Raw genomic sequence first — 15,320 nt, 5'->3', positions numbered from 1 at the left:
CGAGTTTGTTCCTAATGCTTTCCCGGTGATCACGCCGGATCCCGCTCGCCCTCAACATCGGCAGTGGGCTCCATTAGATTGGAAACTCGTTCGTGAGGCACAAAAGTCAATTCAACAGTGGGGTTTGCAAAATCCATATGTACAAGCCATAGTTGATTCTATATTTTTGGGCCAGTTGTTGACACCCTTTGACTGTATTAAGCTGACTGAAATGCTCTTAACCCCTACGCAACGGTTGTTGTGGCAGGCAGATTGGGAGTCTCGAGTCGATCTTGCAATATTACGAAATCTTGACCGCAATCCAAACGACCCCTTGTTTGCGGCCACAAAGGATATGCTGTTAGGAAAGGGTCCATTTGCTGACCCCCAGATACAGGCACAACTCAACCCTGACATTTTGCAACAGTCACAAGTTCTGGCCAAGGCTGCGATAAAACAAGTCCCACAAATGGGAAAACCACAGCCACCATATACAACCGTTAAACAGGGGGATCAGGAGTCATTTGTAGATTTTTTGGATCGCTTGAGGGTAGCATTAGATGCGGCACTCGGACTAACTGCAGACGTGAAGGCTACACTTGGCATGGAATCGGCAACCCGCAATGCAAATCGCACATGTTGAAAGTTAATTGCGGCCCTTCCCAAAACCGCTACATTAATAGACGTGATAGAAGCCTGCTCTATGGCTTCATTGGTAGAAGAGGAAGAAAGAGAAATGGTGCATGCCAAGGCCCATGCGCAGGCATTTGCCGTTGCTCTCAAACAGTTTAAACCGAAAGAAAAAGGGGATAAGGGACTGAGGTCACAAAATTGCTTTCTTTGTGGACAAAGAGGTCATTTTAGCCGAGAGTGTCCCAATAACAAAGAGAAAAAGGTACCAACGATTAGCAGCAACAATGAGGGACCATCAGCAGGTATAGACCTTGCTGGGGCATGTCATCATTGTCAAAGACTTGGGCATAGGGAGAATGAATGTCAGTTGCATTTTTCAAGGGACGGGACCCCCCTTGCCCTGCTAGCTTCGGGGGCGGGAAACTGGAAAACGAGCACAGGGAGAGGGAGTGTGATGACACCATACCCTCTCAAGGGCAGGCTGCCTGGCCGGTATGCGATCCGCAACGGCCGGAAGTGCCGGAGTGGACATGGTCACTGCCGTCCCAATCACCATAGAAGACAAACAGGTTCATGTAGTTCCATCCACAGCTAATGGGCCATTAGGTGATGGATTGAGTGCTTTGTTATTGGGACGATCTTCTACTTCCAGGCAAGGTATTTTAGTAATCCCTGATGTAATCGATGCAGACTATGCTGGAAATATAGGAATTGCAGTACAGGCGATACAACCTCCAGTTCACATTCCCAAGCAGACGAGACTAGTGCAACTTGTGCCTTTCCGCGCTTGTGTGCCTCACCCAGGAGTGGACACTAGAGGGGATGGAGCATTTGGCTCGACGGGATCTCCTCAGGTATATTTGACCGTGCCAATTACCGAAAAAAGGCCTGTAAAAGCGGTAACATTTAAGAGGCCAGATGGAAACACCATGCACGGTAACGCGGCTTTACTGGATACCGGGGCAGATGTAACCATTGTTCCCAGGTTGGCATGGCCCCATAATTGGCCCCTGGCCAGTTTTAATACACCAATAATGGGAGTGGGTGGAGCACAGCTGACTCTCATCAGTGATGAGTTTGTAACGGTATGGCCTGAGGAGGAACCCTCGAACAGGGCTAAGGTTCGCCCTTACGTTATAAACACTTCAATGTAGTTAATTGGGCGCGATGTGTTGTCGCAATGGGGCATTCAAATGTCAAATGAGGGTTTTGTGGGGCAGCCATTGAGGGGCGACCAATCCTGAAATTATCATGGGTGTCTAAAGAGCCAGTCTGGATTGATTAATGGCCGCTATTGGATGAAAAGCTCGCCCATGTGGAAGAATCGCATGGAGAAGGAATCAAATTCAGAAGAAGACCCTGGCAGTTCGACACCATTGGTCGCCATTGACGGAGCCATCTACATGCCCCAAACATAAAGGACAGAGTTGACCTTAGGTATTGGTTGCATGCGGGCTGTGTGGGGTAGAGCGTGGAAGTCATATCAAGGTTCCGGTATTATGGTCGGTGTGGCCTTGGCAGTGGGAAAAGGTAAAAAGGGAAAGATGGCTAGTTTGGAAGCATAGGCAGGAGCAAAAACAGAAGGAAAAACAACGAAAATGCAAGAAGCAACAACAGGTCTATCGAAGATGAGGATCTTAAATTTTGTAATATGCGGCATTTTAGGAGTAGTTGGTAGCTCAGCCATTCATCAGATTAATCCCAGGTGTACTTGTCTGGTTGACGCACGTACGGAAGGAGCCATCCCCGACGCTGCCTGGTGCCGCAATAAAGAATACCTGCTTAATAACACGTAGTTGTTATTGAGTTTTCTCAGATTCAGTTGACAACCCAGATGCTACAATTTCTGTCTGACCACAGAAGCTGCTGAGGACAGGGACTCCCTAGGTACGCCCCGGGACTTTTTCTCGGAGGGGGTCCCTGACTCACCCGGCTCGCTGCAGGGGCAGACAAGGACCATCTACAGAAAAAGGCATTCTTTCTGGTTCTGGTTCAGGTATACCCTCTGGAAGGTGTCCGTGAAACATAGGAGACGTCCTATGTTGGGCACCGTACATCTGGCAAGATAGTGCATAGCACTTGATCTGGAACGTACTCTGGTCTGGTTCTGTAATTTGTTCAGTGCTTGCACTGTGAACCGGGTTGGCATTGATGTTGACGTGTACTTTGATCACTGACATTGATATTTGACTACGTGAATTGGAACTTGTCTGATACATGTATGATACTGGATTTTAGTCTGCTCAATGCTATAGTTGCTATTGTAGTAATCATAGTTGCAAGTGTCCCCTTATGTCCTCTGTGTGAATGGTGTAAAGGAGCTCCTTGTGCGGTAGTGTAAAAACCGGTTATCTGTACTTGAATGTGTGAGTGAGTGAGACACAGTGTTACTGCCAACTGTTACATAGAACTGGTAACCAATCGCATAAGTAAGGTAACTGCATGCTGGGTGGGTGGACAAAGCGGGATAGCCAATCTGAAAATGCATGATCACATGTACGGAAATAAAACAGTATATAAGACGCAGCCAAACGTTCAATAAATGGCTTTTGCTTGAAACCGTATTTGTTGATATGCAGAGTCCGTCCTTGCACCACCACACCCTTTGTGGTTATGTCACACAACACTTGACATTTTTGAAAATAGAACCATGTTGATAGATGAACTCTCACCAGAAAGTGAGATTTGTGAGATGGAGTCTGATGGCATGAGATGTCGTCTTGCAACATTAAAGGATGAGCTGAAGGTGGGCTTAGTCTCCCTATAACATGGGTGAAGTTAATTTCACCTGCACGTAAGTCCCTACAATAAAAAGGTGGGATTTGATACTTTTCCCAATCACATTTATATAGGTGCCTCCAAGTAAGTTAGGTGTCTAAGCTCCCACCAGAGTTGAAGGAGATTTGGAGCTTCATTCATTTACTTGAACCTGCACTTGCTATTTGAGATGCCAGGGGTGTCCAAGATTTCCTAATGGGTCTGCCAGAGATGACCCAGACATTTATGATAGCCCAGAGATGACACTACAGCATATCCATGACCTCCTAAATTACAATCAGGAGTTCAGTTCCAAAACCTTATGGCATTTCGAATGACACTAGATGTCTGTCTGAGAGTAGACAGACAGAGAGTCACTGGAGTCCAGAGACTGATTCGTTTGCTTATAAAGGAGAGACATGCATTGGGTCACATGTATCACTCCATAGACTCCACTGACCGTGGCCCAACCCATGTACCAAGTAGCAGGTGTCTATGCTATTGGAGGTGTCCCCCGGCAACCTGCCTGCTCCCCAGCCACTACTGCAGAAGGCAATATGTCTTCTGTACATCCAGTGTCATATCTACAAGCCTATGAAAAGTCCCAGGGCATTTCAGGTGGCAGTAGAAGCCTCTGAATATACACAATTGAATCAAGCCAGCCAGATTAACTTGTATCATAGAATCACAGAATCATAGAACCATAGAATAGTTTGGGTTGGAAGGGACCTTTAAACAGCATCTAGTTCCACCGCCCTGCCATGGGCAGGGACACCTCTCATTAGATCAGTCTGCTTAAAGTCCCATCCAACCTGACTTTGAACAGTTCCAATGATGGGGCATCCACAACTTCTCTGGGCCACCTATTGCAGTGTCTGATCACACTCATTGTAAAATATTTCTTCCTTCTGGCCAATCTATACCTACCCTCTGTCACTTTAAAATAGTTTCCCTTTGACCTGTCACTACAGGTCTTAATAAAGAGTCCCTCCCCACCTTTCCTGTAGGCCCCCTTTAAGTACTGGAAGGCCACAGTAAGGTCTCCCTGGAGCCTTCGCTTCTCCAGTCTGAACTCCAACTCTCTCAGCCTTTCTTCATAGGAGAGTTGTTCCAGCCCTCAGATCATTTTTTGCAGCCCTTCTCTGGACCCACTCTGACAGGTCCATGTCTTTCCTAAACTGGCTATACCAGAACTGGATGAAGAACCCCACATGGAGGTCTCACAAAAGTGGCGTAGAGGGGCAGAATCGCCTCCATTGACCTGCTGGTCACCTTTTCTTGATGCAGGCGAGTGTACAATTGGCTTTCTGCATGGCAAGAGCATATCACTGGCTTATATCCAATTTTTCACCCACCGGTATCCCCAAGTCTCCAGATATAGACTGTAGCATATAGAACTACTTTATTTTTTTGCTGATTTATTAGTTTCCATTTAGATGCCCCTGTCATACCTGGGGAACGTTCCCTGAAATAGGCTGAAGTCCACGAGATTTTTATTTCCTTTATAAGCAAGGGTTAGAGAGAGGCAGAATCCAGCAGTGTGATTTTCCTATCTGAGGGTGCATTTCTAAGACAGATTGAGATATTTTTCTATGGAAGGCCCTATTCTATTCCCAAAACAGAAACGGATGCCTTCACATTTACATTCATTTTGCCCACATTCATGGTACTGATTCAGCTGAGTCTCTCTAGGCATCAGTCCCAGTTAGGAGCCATAGGAATGGATTTGGATTCATCTCCCTTTGATGCATTCCACAAAGAGAGGGGAAATATGATTCCTCTTGATGATATTTAGGTGTGCACAGAACAAAGTGCACAGCATATGACCTCTGTGTCTAAGTTCCTAACATAATCAAAGGAGATGGAGGATGGATTTAAGTTATCGTACATACTTACTTTGTAACATTTGAGATACTTAGGCATCTCAAGGCATCTACAAGTGGTGCAAGTTACAGTGATAAAATTATGAGAGATCCACATCCTTTCAGTAACCAGCTAAGTGCTGGAGAGGATTCCCCTTGACCATTTTAGAAGATACTAACTGCTTACTTTTAGGGCAATAGAACCTGCTGGTAAAATCAATTAAACCTAAACAGCCATTTAGCTAACCTAACGACAGAGGTGTTTGTCACAGAGAGAGAGCTGGGTAGCTAGGCCCCTTTTTAGACTCCCTTCACTAGAGCACCATTGACTATAATAGAAATTTAGGCACATGTAAATCCCAACAATGAAAATAACAAACTTAGCTTGGAACACTGAGTGTAATGGCCTAAAAGAGGCATCTAGTACCACGTAAGATGCCTGGGGTGTCCAGGACAGCTACATGGAGGAAACACAACACAAGACCTAAAGGAAAGCGATGTCCTTCTGAAGTGGATGCTTGGCAGACATTCCTGGATTTGTTGTTTGTGTGTCACTTTATTCTACCTGCACCCAGGGGCACGGTACGGATGGAAGGTACAAAATACAAAATTCTCCACTTGTATGTCTATAACTGCAAATCTTCTGGTTTTCATCTCCTTTACCCTTTGCTCACTTGCACGATGAAGCAAACAGCAAAAATGCTAAGGATGTTCATGTGATGTCTAGAACACAGGCTGTCCACAACCAGGGGGTTTCTCAGAAGCACATTCTCTGTCTTGGAGATTGACTTTGCCTCTGTCATAGTGCCCTTGTTTGGCTGGGTTAGAATCACAGACCAGCCATACTAGGCAGGCTGTCAGCAGTTTTCAAGTTAGCCAGGGCAGCTGACCTGAGTTAACTACAGGTGTAACCCATCCCATAATATCATGCTCATTATAAAGGGGGAAGGCTTGCTGAGGAAGGAAGAGGTCCTGTGGGGTCCTGCTAGAGCTTCTCCTATTCCTGCTCCTTCTTTGGTTTCTCCCTGCTCCTGAGGACCGCTCTCCTGTTGATTGCGACTGCTGCGTATTCATTTGGCTGAGTATAACTTTGTATATCATTGCTGGTATTAGTGCTATTTCATTAAATCTGTTTTCACTTCAGCCTGTGGGTCCCCTCTCCTTTTCCTGATTCCCCTTCCTGGCTGGTGAGGTGTCATCAGATGACAGCGCAACATAGTTTATAGTTTAGTCCTGGATATGAGCTAAATGCAGGCACATAGGACTTACTTTCTGCAGCAAAAGCCCCTCCTGCCTTAGGTTTGTGACCCAGTCCTATGTACCTGATAATGCAAAACCTAATAAAGAATGTTATGGGAAATGGTCAAAGGCAATTAGTCTTTGGTTGTCTTACTAAATACTTTCTTAATTATCCTGATAGTTTTACTCTCTATGTCATATGTGAATACTATGAACTTCAGGTCTCACCAACTGGAGGTGCTGGAGTGAGTAAATCAACTGCCAGCAAGTAGAGTCAGGCAACAGGTCATAGGGTCTATGTATCTGTGGGGCCAGGAACTGGAGCAGTGAGGGGATAAGCACCAGCAATGAGAGAAACCATGGGTCATAAGACCCATGTGGCTGGGATGCCAGAAACTTGGGGGATCGATGTGTTTATGTTTTCAATGGATCTGCTGTGTATGGGTGTATATGTGCAATTAACTCTCAGATTTCAAGCTGAACTAGCCAGTGGAGCAAACCCTGTATCAAACTTTCTCAGAGTCTGTTTCTGAGCAAGATGTGGATGTCCAGGATCTGGGCATACTATGAGCCCATGCTGAAATTCAACAGGTCTCTCAGTGGGGGAAAGGGTGCTTGTGAGAAGATGATGGTGTGAGTGTATGCCCCTGTTTGCAAGTAAACAAAAAGCTGGGCTAGCTGGTAATCAAGAGAGGACCCACACAGCAGGTAAGACAGCCCAGGATCTGGGCATGTGTACAACATGGACTGAGGGTCCTTGCTTGTATACAAGAGATCTGTAAATGTGGGCATATTGGCAAATCTAGGGAGTGAATGTGTTTGCTACTGAACTTCAATCCCAATCAGCCAGAGAGGAAGGAAATGACTTGGATATCTATACTTACATTTCATGTGAGTTATAGTAGTGTTGTATGTAGGTCCTGTTAAAGTCAGTGCCCTTCTCTGTGGCAGTTGGCATAGCTGACATGTAAGTGTCTGTTACATGCATGTGTGGGTGCCTCTCTAGGATACGTGTTTGCTACTGGGTGAACATGTGAATGGGAAAGCAGCAGCTGCACCTGTCAGCCTGGGACAGACATCTTGACCTCAGGATGCACCAGACTGGCCTCCAGTGGCTAGGAAGGACAAATCTCGAGGTAGCAGAGTCTGCTGGTATTGGCAGCCTTATAACAACTCTTAACACTGTGACCTCTTTTCTGGAACTGGGCTGTGGGTGTGTTGATTGTCAATAGGGTCACACCCAGCTCACTTGCAGTTGCATCCTATGGCCTACAGAGGGAATTTGTCTTGTGGCTAAGCTTGTCTCCATGATATCCATTACAAACTGGGTAGATTCCCTACCCTGTTCTCAAGAAGGATGCAAGAAACAAGGGCAGTGTACACTGAAGTTATGAAGAACAGTGACAATACTTGTATTTATTTCTATTGGTTAAGAATCATTTTTCCTCGGCAATATTTCCAATATTTTTGCTCTAGTAACAAAAGTTGGGGGCGTGTTGGGGATGTTGTTACAGCTGCAAAAAATACTGTTACATGCAAAGGGACAGCAGAGGTTCAGTTTCATCATGACTTCACTGATCTCTTGGGGGGCTAAGGAGTTTGTATTAGTAAGACACATGCCATAATAGATTGTTCTTCATGTTTGTCTGCTCCCTTATGCCCTCATTTCAATGTGAGACTTCAATACCAACTTAGTTTAGTTTACAGTGTATATGAAAGACATACGTGTGTCCTGACTCCATGCACAATTAGTATCAAATCCAACTTTGTCCTCAAGGATACCTCATTACCTCTGTTACACTAGAGGGAGCGATAGACTTTCTCTAAACTGACTTTAAAATTTTGCTTGATGGTGATTTTGAAAGTGTGTTAATGTCAAGGGCGAATCACTAAAACTAGTGTTACTATTGAGTAACAACGATTTGTTCTCAAGGCATGAACCAATTTGGATAGTATGTTGTCAACATTAATGGCAAGACTCCTTTTGACCACCACATCAAAGCCTGTCAAATGATTAGCTACTACTCCCACGGGCCTCTCAGATATTTCAGAAAGCAACAGAATCAGCCCTGAGTCTTAAGAGAGTGATTCCAGATACCTGGAAGAAGTCATTATGATGAGGCAATGTGGCCAAGGAAAAAGGCAACAATGGCAGGTGTGGTCAGTGTAAGAGACCTGGAGGGCACAGCCAGAGCCCTCGGAAGTGTGAAATAAATTGCTTGGTATCGCACTAACTCCCAGAGCAAAGGTAGTCACAACAAGGCAATTCACACTGAAGTTTGAAAAAGCCTTAAGCTGAACAACATGGCTCCCACCCACTTAATAGGTGTAAGGCCCCACGCTCATCTCTGCAAATTTGAACTCTGCAGGAATATCTTTAGCAGACCTTGGTCCGAGATCAGATTGCTGAGCTGTATGTAGGTATACCTTAGAACCAGGTCTCTCAACTACTACAATAACCCCTGCAGATGGAGCTGGTGCCAAAAAAAAAAAAAAACCCACCAACATAAACCCAACAACAACAAACTAGCTAGAGAATGATTTAGGTAGACAAATTGAGTACTCGCTTCTGTGTGCTTTATGTCTCTAACAATGGACTCTGCTCCTTAAGCCTAGGCAGATAGCATTAACTATCTTGCCTTGGTCTAGGCAGATACACCACTGGTGTTTTGACCCTGGCTGTATGTCAGGTGTCCACTAAAGCCACTCTATCTTCCCCCTTCTCAGCTGGAAAGGGGAGAGAAAATACAACAACAGGCACGTGGGTCAACATAGGGACAGTTTAATAAAGCAAAGTTTGCATATGGAAGCAAAGGAAACCAAAATATTTTTATTCTCAGCAGGTGATGTCCAGCCACTTCCTGGGAAGCAGGTCTTCAGTATGCATAGCAGTTGCTCCAGAAGACAAACTTAGAAATGAATGCCCCTCCCTTCCTCCTCTTTTCCCCAGCTTATATTGCTGAGCAGATATCATATAGTATGGAATATCCCTTTGGTCAGTTTGGGTCAGCTGTCCAGGCTGCATCACCTCCAGCCTACTGGTGAGGTGAAGGGAGTGTTGGAGAGATAGCCTTGATGCTGTGTGAGTCCTGCTTAGCAGTAGCCAAAACACTGGTGTGTTATCAACACGTTTCTAGTTACCACTACAAAGCACAGCATGATGAGGGCTGTTAGGGGAAATCAGCTCCATCTCAGGTAGGCTCAATTCAACCAGCAATATGTGTTACTTCACTGGGCTCTGTAAGGGGAACTTGAACACTACTAGACTGTTAGGCTCTATGTGTGAACACATATGTGTTGGTATCTAAATTAGCAGGTTGAATCCTCCCTGTAATGCTGGGTGATATGAATTATCAGCCCATGTTGTCAGCTTTCCAGTTTCAGAAAATTTGTTCTATACCACTGAGACCTTTCTAAAGAAATAAGTCTTTCAGACAGATTTTGCAGCACTTCATAGAAAAATACATGGACACTGAGTCGCTAACTGCTGTCCATGACCAGTGTCTAAGCAGAGTACATAGACCACTCATCATCATCCAAAGTGATATCAGCTATTAATTTACTCTAGTGCACATGGAGAAAACAGTTCGGAATAGAGTTAGCAAGAAGATATAGAAGACTGCAGTGATCAGCTGTGGGACTTGAACAAATAAGCACACTTATCAGTAGTCTGCTTATGCACAACTGGCCCCTTTTCTCTGCTTTCCAATTCCTGCTCCATCTTCACCTTCTGCTTCTTTGCAATTCTCCCCTCCCCTCAAAAACCTGCCTGGATGCTGTAACAAGGGGGATATGCATGTTAAGGTGTATCAACTGATGGCTTTGGGAGGACCTCATGTCAGTTTTCCAGTGACTGTCTTTTGTACTGTTAAATCTACTCGGAAGTAGAGAAATTATGAGAAAATTTTCTCATATAGTTTTCCTCATCAGTAAGCTTTCTGGTTTTGTTTTTTTTTGGTTTTTTTGTTGTTTTTTTTTTTTTTTAAAACCCACAAACATTGAAGAATCAGGAAGGTATGTTATGTTTTATTCTTTCTAAATCAGAGATAGAAAAAAAATATAAATAGGAAGTAAGTAGTAAAATTTTTTTTTCTTGAATTTTTTTTCTTCCTACTTTATTCCTGTAACATTTGTGAATGTAATCAGAAATTGTGAAAAATACCCTTCAAAACCCTTCCCTGGTGAACAAGCAGCAACATGTTTTGCTTAGACAACTTTCCCAAAGTATCACTCAGAAGATGTAGCAGAAAGATATAGCCTGAGTTAAATATACTGTGAAAACATCCCAGATTTAAGTCTTTAGTGTATTTTTGTGTGCTTTAAAACATTTAATTTTTCAAAGTAGAATTTGAATTTAAAATTATTTGAGCTGCTACATGTTAACTTTTTCCAGAAAGCAGTTTGGTTAGCTGAAAGATCTGTAATGTTTCTGGTGAATTTTGGAAGCAGTTTTTCCAGAGGGTTTCTTCTCTTACTGACAAGCTCTTCCCTGCAGATGTGTCATCAGTCTATTATAGCTAGGGTGCCCCAGAGAGTGTCTCCACCCATGGGATTACTCCCCAGAGATCCTCAACAACAACGGAAATCAGTGCTCAGTACGGTTCAGCCTTTATCTGTGTCTGTCCATCTTTATGAAAGTCAAGACTGACCAGGAGGTAGTTCAGTCTAAAAGGGTTTCTATCAAATACAATGTTGTAGTCAATGTAACAGTTTAGTAATAAGACTGAAACTACAGAGTAAAGGATTATTAAATTCACCAGGTAACTGTTTTTCTGATACTGTCATTAATTGTGCCTCAACCTGGAAAATGTAGGTTACTGATGTATCCAGTCTGAGACAAGGATCTGATTTCAGATTGAAATGTAGCACCACCTAATGTATTCACAACTTGGAAAACAGGTCTGTAAAAATTGGACACATACTCCACTTCATGCATATTGGTTCGTATGTGAGTAACTAGATACCACTGCCATGTTAATCAACCTTATTATGTACATGGGAAATTAAGTTTATTCTTATGAACAACGTTGCTGTTAGTCAGTTTCTAGTAACAGATTATTCTCTATGGTTTCCATTCTTGAGGTGGATATACTCGCAGTATTTAACAAAAAATAAGATTGCTGGTGAATCTGTGTGCAAATTTGTCGTCTTCATGACAGCATTTTGAGAGAGCTTTTATATGTGCCCTTGTATGTGTCTGTTCAGGACCATGAAAATGTCTATTTACATTTTTATAAAAAAAAGATGTGTACATTAATGAGTGGAATTTTCAATGCAATAATTGGTTTTGATTATGTATAGAAGTTTTTATATTCTCTCAATGAAAAGCAGATCGTTGGGGGGTGTCTGAGTTCATGTGCTGTACATACGTAAATTTATGTATATGTTTTTATTATAAATTATTATAAGTGATATCTTTATATTTATGTACTTTCTTATACATATCCTTGTGCAAGTGTGGAGGGTGGCTGTCAACTGGAGTATTTGCAATTCATTCTGTTCATGAAATACATGTTAAAACTTACATTTCAGGAGGGAGAAAGAGTAGGATGGGCGGTAGGGAAGAAGGACAGACTGGTAGTGATTCTGATGCTGTTCCCAAAGGTTTATTTGAGAATCATAATCTTTATGAATAGTGCTTTCACCACTGAAAGCTAACATATTCTGATATTGGTTATTTCCTTAGCAGACAAATCCTAGCTCTTTCCAAGAGATGGCAAATGTTACAACAGTACTGGAATTCACACTACTGTGTTTCAGTAGCAATCCCCACTGCCAGATCCTGTTATTCACAGTGGTTTTGGTTATTTATATTCTCACCATTTAGGAAACATCATTATAATTTCAGTGGTGACACTGGAGCCGCAACTTCATTCACCCATGTACAAATTTCTCAAGAACCTCACTTTGCTAGAGGTCTGTTGCACCACCAAGATTGTACCCAAGATGCTGGCGAATCTACTGGCAAAGAGGAAGAGCATCTCTTTCTCCGGATGCATGGCACAGCTTTACTACTTCATTTCTCTGGGAGCCACTGAGTGCTACCTCTTGACAGTGATGGCATATGACCGATTTCTTGCGGTCTGTGAACCCCTGCACTATGGTGGCCATGACTGCTGAGTCTTATACCCGTCTGACTGTGGGCTCCTGGGTCACTGGTGTTTTCACTGGTTTTCTGCCCTGTCTGGTGGTCTCCAGACTGCATTTCTGCAGTTACAACCTCATCGATCACTTCTGTGATATCTCTCCCCTGTTGAAGCTCTCATGCTCAGACACCACAGTCACAGAAGCTGTCATCTTCATCCTCTCTCTGCTGGTCCTTTCCAGCTGCTTTCTGTTGACTCTTGTTTCATACCTCTTTATAATTCTCAGTATCCTGAAGATACGCTCTGCTTCTGGAAAAAGAATTACCTTCTCCACCTGCAGCTCACACCTCATGGTAGTGACAATATACTATGGTACAATGATTTCCATGTATGTCCATCCCACCTACAACCTGTCCTCAGAGCTCAATAAGGCTGTATCTGTGCTCTACACAGTGGTCACACCTCTTCTGAATCCATTAATCTACAGCTTGATAAACAAGGCATTCAGGAAGGCCTTGGAAAAAACAGTCATCAGACACCATTGTCTTCATTCTTTGTAAGCTGGGAACATTTCAAGACTGACTCTTGTTGATATTCAGGCTCTTATATTCTGACTACAGAACAGGTTATTATCATGACCATGAGTAACAGCAGCAGTTGTTGCTGCTTTCTAACAAAAAATAATTTGAGGCAATTACTGTAAATCAAAATGACTCCTGGACTATACAATGTTTTACTTTCCCTTTATTTCTTTTTCCTTTTCCCCTCTCTTTTTGCCCACCATTTAATTTACTTTTTATTACTATTATAATTACTATGAGTTGCATTTTTTCTTGTTAGTGCACAGACACAAATACACATGAACATTCAAAGGCTAATACATGATTTTAAATTTACAAATTATTTGTGTTGTGTTGCTTGTAGATTTTTCTCTTGGTTTACATGGTCAGTTTTTTTGAATTCACTGATTCAGAACAAATGTCATTCTGTTTTTCTTATTCTTTGTTTGGGGCAAGTGAAACCAGTATCTTGATATAAAGCAGAAAAAGTGTATTTGCCTTTTATGAGGAAAATGTATCTCCAACACATTTTTATTGTTACTTTACAATAATTTCACACTATGAGAAGTTAATGTGACATGGCTGAATTTATTAATTGCTCCTTTATCTTCACCTTTAGGCAATACATCAGGTGCTGAGACATCAGGGCATACTCTTACATTTCTAGATATAGAGTATTAGGAACATCTGCTGGAGGTTGTGAGATATGACAGAGAAGCCTTAGGAGGCTTGCATCCTTCTGCAGCAGCTACTTTATTGCATTGAATGACCAATGGACCCAGAAATGACACTGGTGATAGGGACCGCAAAGAGGCAGAACAGTCTGAAAGACTCACAGCTACCATGGCACTGCTAAAGGCAGACACCAGAGCAATTACTCCACTGGGTTCTTGCATTTATCTGCATCTGGAGCAGTGAGCAGTTAAATTTTCTGTACCTATGTCTTCTCTCTGGCTCTGGTCAGAGCCCAAGGTACTTAGGGGCTAAGGAGAGAACTGCGCCAGAGTCTGAAGGCTACTCTGAAGATTACCATCGTAAGATCTTCAATGCAAACAGCAGTGAGAGTGGTATTGCCTGACTTCAGCCACCCACACTTACAGGCCTTAGACTAATAAAGTCATCTAAATCAGGATTCATGACAGCTAGTTGAGGGTAGCAATTCAGCTGTGTAAAGAGAAAACACTAGTGATATCCTTGTGATATATTGGATGTTCTGCAGTAAAGCTTTAGGTTGGCAGAGACCAGCATGATTAACTCTTCACATCTGACACAATAATTTATTAATAGGAAGAGGCTATGGCCTGTTCCATTGCCTATTTCAGAGATCCCTTCCCACCTGCATCATTCTGTGATTTCCCATGCCAATTCCTTTTCCACGGAGGCTTACAATCACGCTACAAAAATTCAAATAAAGTAGATTATAAGACAGCTGTCTAATTATCTGTTGGCAAATTATGATTTAATATCATTGGATGACCGGGCTCAAAATGTGTGATGAATGGACTTCAGCCCAGTTGGTGACTTGTCACATATGATGTTCCCCAAGGCTCAGTACTGGGCCAGTTCTGTTTAATATCTGTTACCCTCAGTAACTCTGCAGACAGTAGTCTTGCAGATGGGCAAGAGTGTTGGCCTACTTGAGGGTAGGAAGGTTCTTCAGAAGGATCTGGACAGGCTAGATCAATGGACCAAGGCCAAGTGCTGGGTCCTGCATTTGGGTCACAACAACCCCATGCAATGCTACAGGCTTGGGGAAGAATGGCTGGAAAGCTACCCGGGTGGAAAAGGCATTGCTTGAGAGCCAGCTGAATATGAGCTGGCAGTATGCTCAGGTGGCCAAGAAGGCCAACAGCATCCTGGCCTATATCGGAAAAAGCGTGGCCAGCGGGAGTAAGGAAGTGATCATGCCCCTGTAATTGGCACTGGTGAGGCTACACATTGAATGCTGCATTCAGTTTTTGGCCTCTCACTCCAAGAAAGACATTGAGGTGCAGCAGTGTGTCCAAAGAAGAGCAAAGAAGTTGGTGAAGGGTCTAGAGAATAAGTCTTATGAGGAGTGGCTGAGGGAAACGGAGAAAAGGAGGCTGAGGGGAGACCTTTCTGCTTTCTACAACTACCTGAAAGAAGATTGTAGTGAGATGGGTGTGAGTCTCTTTTCCAAAATAACAAGTGATAGGACGAGAGGAAATGAAATGGCCTCAACC

The 15,320-nt window shown here is 43.2% G+C and overlaps 1 protein-coding gene across 1 annotated transcript; it reads left to right on the top strand.

The window, feature by feature from the left end:
- Positions 1–12,183: 12,183 nt before the first annotated feature.
- On the top strand, positions 12,184–13,116 carry LOC147413080 (olfactory receptor 11L1-like). The gene is given in 3 exon segments (XM_086480624.1): positions 12,184–12,292; positions 12,295–12,571; positions 12,573–13,116. Coding segments are annotated over 3 exon segments (930 nt in total).
- Positions 13,117–15,320: the final 2,204 nt, after the last annotated feature.

This window comes from Leptosomus discolor, unplaced genomic scaffold (genome assembly GCF_034619465.1).
Source record: "Leptosomus discolor isolate bLepDis1 unplaced genomic scaffold, bLepDis1.hap2 HAP2_SCAFFOLD_40, whole genome shotgun sequence".
NCBI lineage: Eukaryota > Metazoa > Chordata > Aves > Leptosomiformes > Leptosomidae > Leptosomus > Leptosomus discolor.
This window is presented reverse-complemented; position numbering and strand designations above follow the sequence as displayed.